Source organism: Miscanthus floridulus, chromosome 8, assembly GCF_019320115.1.
Source record: "Miscanthus floridulus cultivar M001 chromosome 8, ASM1932011v1, whole genome shotgun sequence".
Lineage (NCBI taxonomy): Eukaryota > Viridiplantae > Streptophyta > Magnoliopsida > Poales > Poaceae > Miscanthus > Miscanthus floridulus.
The window spans coordinates 149,398,078-149,411,155 of record NC_089587.1 but is presented as its reverse complement, the minus strand read 5'-3'; the positions used below and the strand labels follow the sequence as shown (position 1 = coordinate 149,411,155).

The window sequence follows — 13,078 nt, the reverse complement described above, 5'->3', positions numbered from 1 at the left end:
GGCTCAAAGAAAATTAGTAAAAGAGAATTTCTCTGTGGGTAAAATTCACAAATTAAGTTTAAGTTTTCCGTTGCTAAAGAAAATGATTTATGTTCTCACTCTATATTTATGTTCTATGTCTTTTGTGCTACATTTACATTGCTATTTTGATTTGCTAATATTGTAGACTATACCTTTTAAGCTACATTTGCATTACCATTTATCAATATAATTTCCTAATACCCTAGACTATAATGTATGTATTCGCCACGCCGATGTGTGTATGGCGTCGCCACGCCGCGCGCCATAGACGCTGTAAAGGTGTGAAGGTGGTGGGTCGCCGCGCCTCGCCACGCCGCCGTAAAAACTATGTACATAACACAGCTTTATAACTTAATGCATACAAGATGGATGCAGATTCCAACAAGCAACTTAAGAGTTATAAACATGTAAATGCTACCAAGCGGAACATTCAAGCACAAATAACAACTTAGCTACAGTGCCCATTCCAACTATTAACAAGACAAAATCTGGCATAGCTACTTGCTCTAGCAACCAGAAATAACAAGGAAAATGTATGGTTCAATCACCAGATATAACACACCAAGCTGTACAATCACACAAAACACATATACAAAAATCCACAAAACTGAGAAAACAACACACAGGGAATATTATTGGTTATAGGGCATATATGACCATTTCAAGTTCAACAAGCAAGTTAAGATGTGAATCTACATGCTACCGAGAAGAATTCTAACACCAAGAACAAACTAAATTCAGTTCCCGTTACCACCATCGCTAACACCAGAGCAGCCCATTACTCTACAAACCGAGTTCATTGCCAATTCAGCTTCTAACTAGCAAGTCTTCTGTTCTATGACTAGAAATAACCCACCACGAATATCAGTTGTCCACAACATAAATAAGCAACTAAAGCAAGTGCAAAAGATTATCCTCCCATGGCCTATCCTCATTATCCAAGTTTGGCATTTTCTTACTCCTCAGTGAAACAAGGTGGAATTATGGAATCAGACCCTGAGAATCTGAAGCTTATTGGCGAATGCGACTGCAACCCAGTCAGGCTGGGTCGCCGACCACTGCAACTGCTCAATTTCTGCCCCGGCTGTATATGCCAAAATGGGATCAAGGCCGCCCTCTGCTGCTGCTGCCGCAGCTGCGTTACCATTACCATTGCCACTGCCATTGCTACCAGTTCCCATAGATGACAAATCCCATATCAGTGCTTGCATGTCATCCCCCGCTGTGCAGATGTGGCAAGAAGAGTGAGGCGCCCACGCTATGGCATTGACAGGGCCGTGGTGACGGTGTAGCTCTACCACTGGCAGTGTTGGGTAGCGGATATCAAGCACAACCACCTTGGGGCTGTCCATGATGATGGTGGTCATGTACCTTGGGTCCTGCTTGTTCCAGCCCAACCTCACGAGTGGTGTCGGGGAAGCAGCACCACCATCTCCAGCACCCGAGCTGGAACCGCCACCGCCGCCGCTGCCACCTGAACCAGACTCGTAAATGATTGTGGAGTGCTCCTTGTCCCGTAGGTCAAAGACGCGGACAGAGCCGTCGGCGGAGACGGAGGCAAAGACCCCTGCGCCGCCCCAGGCGATGTCGTAGACCTCCTTGTCGTGGGCGATGAGCTGGGTGTCGACGGCCTCGCGCTCGACGTCCCAGATGGTGCAGGTGGTGTCGATGGAGGAGGTGCCGATGCGGCGCGGGTCGGCGTCGTTCCAGTCGAAGGAGGTGAGCGGGCCGCAGTAGTCGCTGTTGCGGTTGCCGTTGAGCTCGCAGCGCAGCTCGATGCCTGGCTGCTGGGTGCCGTTGCAGCGGACGGAGCCGTTGTTGTTGTTGGCGGAGGCGGCGCCGTCCTCGGCGTCGTCGGGGGACGGGATGCGCCAGATGCGCAGGTGGTCGGCGGAGGTGGCGAGCAGGTCGGGGCGGAGCGCGTGCGGGTCCGGCATGAACATGGTCTTGGTGGGAGGGTACTGGTGGTCGAAGGTGAGGACGGGGGCGATGTCGCCCGAGGCCTCGTCGAGCTGGACGACCTCGACGCGGTTGGTGACCTGCTCGAGGAGGCTGGCGATGGCAAGCCGGTACTTCTTATCGCGGCGCACGCTCCAGTTCATCGCGTAGATGTGCCAGGCGGCCTCATACGTGTAGATCTCCGACCGCTTCGCCTCGCCGCCGCCGCCGCCGCCAACACCACGGCTTCCCCCGCCGTTGCCCTGCTCCTGATCCGCCCACGCGTCGCCTTCGCCGGCACCGCCCATGACTCCGCCGCCCGCCGCCGCCGCCGCCGCCGCTATGGAAGGAAGGAGTCGAGGTGGATAGGGGAAGGGAGCGGATTTGGGGGTTTCTGTTGAGGGGAAGAGAGGAAACGAGACGGCTGATTGATTGTGGTGTGCAGTGAAAGCGTCGCTTGTTTCTTGAGCTTCTATGGGCTGGGCCTTTGCGCTTTCCAAGGGGAGATGGTGGTAGGCCCAGTTGGCTCTGTAGGCTGGGTCTGGGACTTTGCTATAAAAAAAAAGGTCCACTTTTGCTCTCTTATCTTCTACGAAAGTCTGATTCTCCTTCTGAACTCGAAAACCAGATACAGCGCTCCCATATCTATCAAATACATGCACATGACCCGCTGGTATACATGCTACTTTTTGCACTGCTGGCGCCACGTCGGACTTGGACCCACGCTGACTCAGCCCAAGGCTAAATTAAGAAGAGGTGGTCGATTCATCTTATCTGCTACCCAGTGCCGCCGCTCACGCATCGCTCCAGCGCTCTTCCTCGGCTCCGACGCATTCTCGCCGCCGTCTTGCCGAAGTTGAGGTTGCACAGGAAGTTGACGTAGTTCCCGGCGATGATGTCGTACACCAGCCCCGGGTCCATGGTGCGCATCGGGTCCACATGCCCAGCGCCAAAGTCGAACGCGCCGGCCACCACGCCCGTCAACTCATCCACCATCGTGTCGTTGCTGTTGTCCCTCACGTACGCGGTGGTAATCAGTGCTAACTTGATCGCCACGGGGCTCCAAGTCGGGTGCGCGGCCTTGAACAGCGCAGCGAGCCCGGACACGTGTGGGTAGGCCATGGACGTGCGATGTTGAACTCGATGCGGTGGATGTCCGAGGGAATGCCGGCCGGGCCGACCCCACTAGGCCACACGGCTAGGATGTTGAGCTCGGGAGCTATTAGGTCCGGCTTCAGGATCTCCGGGGATTGGGGGTTCGGGCCGTGCGCCGAGAACGTGGCCACCACCGTGTTAGCAAGTTCTAAACTTTAGGTGTAGATCTAGCGGGTAAAGAACATCTTTTGGTGTACCTTGGTAGCTAGTGCGCCCGCAGCGATCGGAGATGAAGTGCAGTCGTAGTCCCTACAACGACGCGAGGTACAGCGTCCCGGTGGTGGCATTACAGAGGTGACGGCGGAGTCGGTGGGGCTTTCCGTCGCAGGCAGCACCCTTCTCTAGATCGGATTAGTGTTTCTCTATAGGTGGTTACGACGGCTCAGGTCAATCTCGTAGTACGGGCCCTGATCCCTAACTCTCTTCTTATAGTGCTGTGCGACAGGGGCCCACCAACCATATTAGGGTTGGGCGCCCCCGATCAGGCCGCAGATCCAAGGGCCTAATAGGCCGTTGGGCCTATTGGTGGAGATCAACTAACATTCTCCCTATTGATCTCACTACCATCTGTCAATTTCATATCATTTACTTTTGTTCATTCCATTACAGATTAGCGCATAGAGGACGTTTCATCGTCACGGTCAATTGCCGATAGATCTAACAGCTATAACACACCACTCTGTTCTGAAATAGATACTTAACTTTGGGCCTTCTTTTGTCCAGAAATTATAGGCTTTCCCTTAAACCCATGCTAGCTACATGTTCTCTGAACACGTTGGGTGGTAAGCCTTTTGTAAGCGGATCCGCGAGCATCTTTTCGGTACTTATATGCTCAAGACTTATGACATGATCCCGAACTTTATCTTTTACAACATAATACTTTATGCCAATATGTTTGGCAACACCACTTGACTTATTGTTGTGAGCATACTGTACTGTCAGATTATTATCGCAGTGTAACTTAAGTGGTCTATAGATGTCATCAACCACCTTCAAACTGGGTATGAACTTCTTGAGCTAGTTCACCTGCCACGTTGCCTCATAACACGCTACAAACTTGGCATACATTATGGATGATGTAGTGACGGTTTGCTTTGAGCTTTTCCATGAAATAGCTCCCCCCTACGAGAGTGAATACATATCCAGACGTGGATTTTCTATCATCTCCCGCATAATCAGAATCAGAATATCCCACTATATGGAGTGAATCTGATCTTCTATACGTCATCATGAGACTTTTCGTTCCTTGCAAATAACGCAAGATTTTCTTTACCATTTTTCCAGTGTTCTGTTCCAGGATTGTTCTGGAATCTGCCAAGTAACCCGGTAACAAATGCCAAGTCAGGACACGTACATACTTGAGCATATTGCAAGCTTCCGATAGTTGAAGCATATGGAACCGCTTTTATTTGATCGATCTCATATTGGTTCCTAGGGCATTGAAAATCCCTATATCTGTTGCCCTTGACTATAGGAGCAGGTGAGGGACTACATTTGTGCATACTGAATTTCTTTAAGATCTTTTCTATATATGCATTTTGTGACAGTCCTAATATCATTTTACTTCTATCTCGGTGAATCTCGATCCCTAGAACGAACGAAGCTTCACCAAGATCTTTCATATCAAATTTTGAGGACAAAAACTTCTTTGTCTCTAGTAGTAGACTGATATCACTACTAGCAAGTAAGATATCATCCACATACAGGACAAGGAAGGTAAACTTCTCATTCTTAAACTTTGCATAGACACAATTGTCCTCTACATTCTCTTTAAACCCAAAATTTCTTATTGTCTGATCAAACTTCAAGTACCACTGTCTTGAAGCTTGTTTTAATCCATAAATGGATTTCTTTAGGCGACATCCTATTCGTTCTTTTCCATCCATGACAAAACCTTTCGGTTGTGCCATGTAAACATTTTCCTCCGAGTCCCCGTTGAGAAATGTCATCTTTACATCCATCTAATGTAATTCTAAATCGTAATGTGCCACTAATGCCATTATGATTTTGAAGTAATCCTTACATGAGACTGGAGAAAAGGTCTCATTGTAATCAATGCCTTCTCTTTTACGTAAAGCCTTTTGCCACAAGTCACGCTTTATATCTCTCTATATTCCCTTAAGAGTCAAGTTTTGTTTTGTAGACCCATTTACAGCCTACTGTTTTGGCTCATTTATGAATTATTTCCAAGTCCCAAACTTTATTGTCATTCATAGATTTCATTTCATCTTCCATGGCCTCAAGCCACTTTGATGAATGATCACTTCTCATGGCTTCTTCAAATGAGGTGGGATCATCCTCTATTTAAAATTTCTCAGTATTGTATACTTCATAGTCAACAGGAATAGCTGATTTTTCTAACTCTTTGAGACCTTCTAGGGGCCTCCACATTTGGCACATCTTCTGTTTGAGGCTGTTGTTGCTCCCCCTCATGTGTGGCAATTGGTTCTACAGGATCCTAAAGAACATGTTCCTCATCATCGTTCATTGTTGCCACAGGCGGAATAACAACAGGTGCTGGCACCATAGTATGTTGCACTGTCGGTGCAGCGATAGCAGGTAGTGAGAAAAATGGCTCATGAATGATCGGAGTGGGCGCATACACCTGCTTCTCTTCAAGATCAATTTCTCGAGCTACCATGCTCCCCCTCATCATTTCATCCTCTTGGAGGACAGCGTGTGTCATTTCCACAAACTTTGTATGTCTGTCTGGACAGTAGAAACGAAAACCTTTTGACTTTTCTAGGTAGCCAATGAAATGACAACTTACTATTTTGGGATCTAGCTTCCCAATATTTGGGTTAAATACTTTAGCCTCAGCAGGACTCTCCCACACACGTAAATGGTTTAGTGAGGGTACTCTTCTTATCCACAACTCATACGGTGTTTTGGGCACCGACTTACTTGGTACTCTATTAAGAACATGAATGGTGGTTTTTAATGCCTCCATCCACATGCTTAACGGTAAGGTAGAGTAACTTATCATAATGCGCACCATATCCATCAGGGTATGATTGTGTTTTTCAGCTACTCTATTCTGCTGAGGTTCGCTCGGCATAGAATACTGGGCTACTATGCCATTCTCCTATAAGAACCTTGCAAAAGGTCTAGGAACTTGGCCATATGGGGTATGCCAACCGTAGTACTCCCCCCATGGTCAGACCTGACTATCTTAATCTTTAAATTGTGTTGGTTTTCAACTTCTGCCTTAAATATCTTAAATTTATCCAATGCTTCTGTTCTTTCTTTGATTGGATAAATATAGCCATAACGGGAGTAATCATCTGTGAATGTTATGAACGAATTATAACCATCCACACTCTTTATAGGAAATAGACCACAGATGTCTGTGTGAATAATCTGTAAAATTCCTACGCTTCGTTTGGCATCTTTCTTAATTTTCTTTACATACTTTCCTTTTATGCATTCACTGCATTGTTCTAAATCTGAGAACTCTAATGGAGGAAGAATATCTATAAAATTCCTGCGCTTTGTTTGGTATCTTTCTTAATTTTCTTTACATACTTTCTTTTTATGCATTCTCTGCATTGTTCTAAATCTGAGAACTCTAATGGAGGAAGAATATCATTCTTAACTAGTCTTTCTATTCTCCCCCTCGAAATATGGCCTAAACGACAGTGCCATAATTTCGACGACGCATCGTGAGCTCTCTTTTGTTTTCTGTTTACATCTACAGACGAGGATACATTCTCATTATCGCACGCAACATTTCCATCATCGCATACAACATTCACATAATCACGTAGTGATAACAAATAGTATGTACTCTCTTATGCCACTGTTTCTAGAGTATCTCTCTGTCACCAGCTACTTTATCAGCTAGGTAGCATGTCTTTAAAGAGTCAGTGAACTGACTCTTTATTTTATCGAGGTACTTGGTGACCATGTCACGCTCTGGGATTGAGCCCATAATTGTAGGCTCAATCGTGTTCTTTATCATAGCCAAACATTTCTTATTGGTAGTGACCCACTTCCTATGCTCAAGGTCATAGGACATCTTTTGGGATTTAAAATCTCTCTTTTTAGTTGCCCAAGTGACATCAGCCTTGTTTATCTCCTTCACCGGTGCCATAGGCTAAGTGGGACATGGTGAGGTGACTACCCAGTCCATCTTAACCAAGATGAAGGCCAGGTCATTCTTTTTCTTCCACTCTGTGTAGTTGTCACCTTTGAGAGTGGGGATCTCTAACAATTGCATGTCTTGATTCCAACGTTGGTCAAAATTAAAACATACAACTGTTCTTATACACTAATTCTACATCACCGTTGGGCAGAACTAGAATTAATGCATAAAATCATTAAAATTATGATATTGTTATTAACAACGTTAGTCAGAAAATAACAACATCATAATCATGTCAAAATCTCTTTTTCTCTAATTAAATATCATGTTGGTTCAAAATAAATGGATAATAAACAATTTATTTAGCAACAAAAAGATGAAAAATTCATTATCTATGTTTCAGAAGCATTAATCTTTTCTCAAATATTCTCTGAAAAATTATCCCGTAGGTTCAAATTTTAATAGAGATATTAAACTAGACAATTCATCGAAATCTGCTTCTAAAAATTAAATAAACTTCAAATCTTTTCATGTTATTCATTCTGGCCCGGCCTGCTGCAGCAGTAAAACGGCCCAGCAAGCCAGCGCAGTGCCTGGCCCAGCGATGCAGCAACAGCGCGCAGCAGTGCGCGTGGCCTATTTGCGCAGCGCGACCTAGCTCGTGGTGCCTCCCCCACGCCCAGGCCATAACCTGGGCCTAGGGTGGGAAAGTGCCTCCCCGCCAAGGCCAATTCTGGTCTGACGCGCTCTTAGCCGTCTATCCAGATCCGACGGCCAGGCGTCATCTTCAGGAGATCAAAACCCCCGGCCAGCCCGTGCCCTCCAGACCCTAACTCATTCTCATTCTCTACCTCTCTCTCTTTGCTCTCTCATGCCGAGTCAACACCAAGCAAGAGCAAGAGATGACTGCAGAGCCATGGCGCCGTCGTCGGCCCTCTCATCGGCGTGCGCGCTCCCCAGCGGGTGAGTATGCTACCGTCGAGTGGCCTGGCCGTGGCGCCCCCTTGGCCGAGCCCAGGCGAAATTTTGGCTCGGCCTACTGCAGCAGTAAAACGGCCCAGCAAGCCAGCGTAGTGCCCGGCCCAGCGACGCAGCAACAGCACGCAGCAGTGCCCACGACCCATTTGGGTAGCGCGGCCCAGCTCGTGGCACCTCCCCCACACCTAGGCCGCAACCTAGGCCTAGGCTAGGAAAGTGCCTCCCCGCCTGGGCTAATTCTGGTCCGACGTGCTCTCAGCCGTCCATCCAGATTCGATGGCCAGGCATCATCTTCGGGAGATCAAAACCCCCGGCCAGCCCATGCCCTCCAAACCCTAACTCATTCTCATTCTCTACCTCTCTCTCTCTTTGCTCTCTCACGCCGAGTTGACACCGAGCGAGAGCGAGCGATGACGGTAGAGACATGACACCATCATCAGCCCTCTCACCAGCGTGCGCACTCCCCAGCGGGTGAGTGCACCGCCGTCGAGTGGCCTGGCCACGGCGCCCCCTTGGCTAAGCCCGGGCGAAATTCTAGCCCGGCCTGCTGTAGCAGTAAATTGGCCTAGCACGCCAGCGCAGTGCCCGGCCTAGCGGCACAGCAATAGCGCGCAGCAGCTCGCAACAGTGCGCGCGACACATTTGCACAGCGCGGCCCAGCTCGCGGTGCCTCCCCCGCACCCAGGCCACAACCTGGGCCTAGGCCAGGAAAGTGCCTCCCCGCCTGGGCTGATTCTGGTCCGATGCGTTCTCAGCCGTCTATCTAGATCCGACAGCCAGGCGTCGTCTTCGAGAGATCAAAACCCCCGGCTGGCCCACGCCCTCCAAACCCTAACTCATTCTCATTCTCTGCCTCTCTCTCTTCGCTCTCTCATGCCGAATCGACACCGAGTGAGAGCGAGCGATGACGGTAGAGCCATGGCGTCGTCACTGGCCCCCTCGCTGGCGTGTGTGCTCCCTAGTGGGTGAGTGCGCCGCTATCGAGCGGTCTAGCCACGGTGCCCCCTTGGCTGAGCCCGGGCAAAACAGCTCCCCTGGCTTGGCCTTCTTCTCCCGCGCCGGTGAAGGGTCAGCCCGACGCACGGCGAGGTAGGTCCCTTTCCTCTTCTTCCCCGTCCCCTTCTTCTTTTGGATTTGGATTCTACTTCTCTTATCCGAAATGGTGTTGGGGAATAGGGTTTAGATCTAGGGTTAGTGTTTGGAATCCAACCCACTGTTCTTCTTCCCCAGAGGGTCTTCATGGGTTTAGGGTTCGGCTTTGATTCTCTTCTAGGCCGAATCCCTCTTCTTTTGTTCTTTCTTTCACCCAGTTAGGGTTAGGATTAGGGAACCCCTTCTGTCTACTCAGATCCGAAAGGATCTAATTCATTCTTTCCTTTTCTAATCGTTTCTAGCCCCTGCCTAGATCTACCGTTACTCTTCTCTTCTCATATCCGAACGGAGTCTGTTCTTTTCTTGCCGCGCATCGGCGAAGATGGCGGTGCGGCACCTTTCCCCGCACGATGGTGGTGGTGACTGGCAGTCAATGACGCCCGCCCTCCCTGGTCTCTTTTCATTTTCTTTTACCTGGTTAGGGTTAGGGTTTCAATCCGAACCAGATTGAACCCACTGTTACTCTTTGATTTCTTTTCAATTCTCTACCCCATACTAGATCTACACACTAGCAACCTTGGCTCTAGTACCATTGTTAGCAAGTTCTAAACTCTAGGTGTAGATCTAGCAGGTAAAGAACATCTTTTGGTGTACCTTGGTAGCTAGTCCGCCCGCAGCGACTGGAGATGAAGTGCAGTCGTAGTCCCTACAGCGACACGAGGTACAGTGTCCTAGTGGTGGCACTACAAAGGCGATAGTAGAGTCGGTGGGGCTTCTTATCGCTGGCAGCACCCTTCTCTAGATCAGATAAGTGTTTCTCTGTAGGTGGTCACGGTGGCTTAGGTCAACCTCGTAGTGCGAGCCCTAATCCCCACCTCTCTTCTTATAGTGCTGTGCGATAGGGGCCCACCAACCATATCAGGGTTGGGCGCCCTCGATCAGGGCGTAGATCCAAGGGCCCAATAGGCCATTGGGTCTATTGGTGGAGATCAACTAACACACCGGGGTTGAGGCCATGGGGTTGGTCAGCTCATACGTGGCCGCCCCAGCGCAGAGCATGTGGCCGCCCAGCGTAGCACCGAAATGGGGCCTCGGTGCGTGAACTGCCATGATGCGCCTCCCGCGTCGTGCTCCTCTTGTTTCACCGTCGTCTCCACATACCGCGTGGAGTACTGCGCCGCACTGTCGGCGCCGAAGAGAAAAATGAGCCAAGGTAGCCATGGCCGTCGAGCAGGTGCACTGTGGACCCATGGTCATCGGCGAACATCTCGAGACCGATGAGGCGGGTGCACAGTGGCAGCCACCGCGTGGTGCTAGCCGGCGTCACCATCGCCACCACCTGTCCGTGGGCGTCCGGCCGGTGCCGCAACTGCCTGCCAAGTCCAAAATCATCGTCGTGCTATGGCCGTGGTCCGTCGCCGGTGAACTGCTGAGGCTGGGCATCGGTCATCGTGCAGAACGCATTCGTTTTCATGTATATGCGCTATAGAGATGTGGTCGCAGACTCACGGCGGAGGTAGTGCTCGACGCACTGCGGAGCCGGACAACCGCGTCACGGCACTCGTCATCCGCTTCTTCTCCACTAGCAAGTGCTCCGCTTCCTGCTTTCGTCTTCTTGGCCATGATGACGAGGATGAGTAAAGGTATTCATGTATTTTTTGTTTTATTTTCAAGAGGAAAAAGAAAGTATATGACATAGGCACGACGTCGTGATGACGTAATCAAGCTAATAGCAGGCCACAGAGCATGCATGCAGCGGCTGTGGCTCAGCCACGCTTAGGCGCTCAGCCAGAGCTCATCGGCGCTGTGCGGCGAGCTGCGTGCACGTGCGTGCAGGGAGGCGGCACAGGGGCTATCTTCGTCGATGAGCTCCTGCTCAGGGCCCACTCCTGCACCGCCACCTCCTCCTCGTCGAAGTCACCATCGAACATCGAAAGCATCGTCGTCGGAGGCGACGAGCGAGACGAGCTTTTGGCCACGGCGAGGAGGAAGAGCGGCAACGAGCGTGTGCCGCCGCGGGTTCTCATCGCGCTCTTCGGCACGGCGCGCTCGGAGCCACCCCACTAGCGAACAGGCCACCGTGGGTGCTTGTTGCGCTCTCCGCCTCACGGCTCGCCGTCGCGCCGCTCACGCGTAGGCCACCACGGGCGCTCATCGGGCTCACGCCGCCACTCCGTTCGTGCGCTGGCCGCCGCAGGTGGGCTTGTTCAGTGTTGGGCTAAGTCAGCGTAGGCCCAGGTCCAAGGTGGCGCCAGCAGTGCAAAAACCAGCGTGTATATCGGGCATGGGTTCACGTGCACAGATTTGATAGATGAGGGAGCGTCTATGTCTGGTTTTCGAGTTCAGAGAGGGAGATCGGACTTTCGTAAAAGATAAGAAAGAAAAAGTGGACTTTTTTCAAAAAAAAGATAAAAAAAACAGAGAGCTGATGACAACCTTCAAAGCTAACAACTCTAAAATTGTCACGCGATCATGGACGCCCAATCGACGTTTGTTTGTCCCTGGGAGGCTTCGGCTTCGTCGCTGATAACATTCTAATGGATGTTTTTTACGGACTTGCTAGTGTTCGGATCCTGCTCCGTAGAGGGAGTAAACGAGCGCATAGCGCGTCGAGTTCGCGAGGGAGCACACCAGCAATGGGCCCGTGTTGTCCCAGACTCATCCATGTCGCCCCGAACGTCGTCCGCCCCGCCGACCGCTTTCCACGCGCATCCCATGTGCCACATGATCTACTTTCGAAACATCAAGAAGCAACATTTGCAACATACAAAAGAAGACAAATGAAACACTTAAAAAATACTTGCGAAAACGCCTGAAAAACATTTGAAGACCATTGCAAATATGTGCAACATCCATATAAAACACTCGCAAACATATGTATGAAACATCTGAAAACATTCGAAACATATGCTTGCAACTTGAATGTATATGTAACATCCTGATATATTTTTGCAACGTCTATATAAAACACTTGCAACATTCGTCCGCAACAGATGAAATATTTGGAACATACACTTGAAACATACGTGTATAGCCATTACAACATGTGCAATATCGCGATCTACTTTTGCAACATCGATATACAACACTTGCAACACAGGTCTGAAAATATCTAAAACACTTGAAACATACTTTTGCAACATGCGCTTTTAGGGTAGCATCTGTTTGCTGCTTGGACGAATGGAGGCTCGTCGACACGGAGCTCGACGCCATCGGGGAGCTTGATGCCGCAGAGTGGCGCTAAGGTCGCCGGTGTGGAGCTCGTCGGTGGCACTGACCTCGGCAGGGGCAGGCGGATGGAGCGCGGTCGTGACGGGAGGCGCGAGTCTGGGCAGGGGCATAGGGGTGCGGGCGGGTGGCGGGGATGCGGACGTGGGTGCACTGCCGTGGGTAGGGTCTGTCCCAGAGTAGAAGCGTGCAACGTGCTGAGCGAGCAGGCGACACGGCCAGGGCGGCACATGCGAGGCACAAAGCGAGCGGGCGACTTATGCGGGACCGTCCGGACGGACTGACGACCTATAAGCAACATTATCGTTTTTTACATAATAGAAAAACATCCTGCTTTATTATCCTCTAAAAAGAGAAATCAGACCTTTCTAGTATAAAATAATCACTCTGTGATGACATAATCAAACTTACAAAACAAAACTGGCTAAAAGCTCAATTTTGAAACTAGAAGATCATCCATAGGACACAAAGAAACACAATGCCACATTCTGTAGTTGAGGCAAGCCTCTAACACCAACTCATGTGACTCACACCGCTACAACTATGCCCAGGGACGAAGCCAACCTGTTCCCCTAACCTACA

At 49.9% G+C, this 13,078-nt stretch overlaps 1 protein-coding gene across 1 annotated transcript; it reads right to left on the bottom strand.

Moving 5' to 3' along the window:
* Positions 1-653: 653 nt before the first annotated feature.
* On the bottom strand, positions 654-2,386 carry LOC136473676 (WD repeat-containing protein LWD1-like). The gene has a single exon (XM_066471325.1). The coding sequence runs from the start codon at positions 2,265-2,267 to the stop codon at positions 1,011-1,013; it is 1,257 nt and encodes a 418-aa protein (XP_066327422.1). The 5' UTR covers positions 2,268-2,386; the 3' UTR covers positions 654-1,010.
* Between the last annotated feature and the right edge of the window lie 10,692 nt (positions 2,387-13,078).

Excerpts from the sequence above, each read along its gene's own strand:
- LOC136473676 (XM_066471325.1), bottom strand. The coding sequence starts at position 2,267 with ATGGGCGGTGCCGGCGAAGGCGACGCGTGGGCGGATCAGGAGCAGGGC.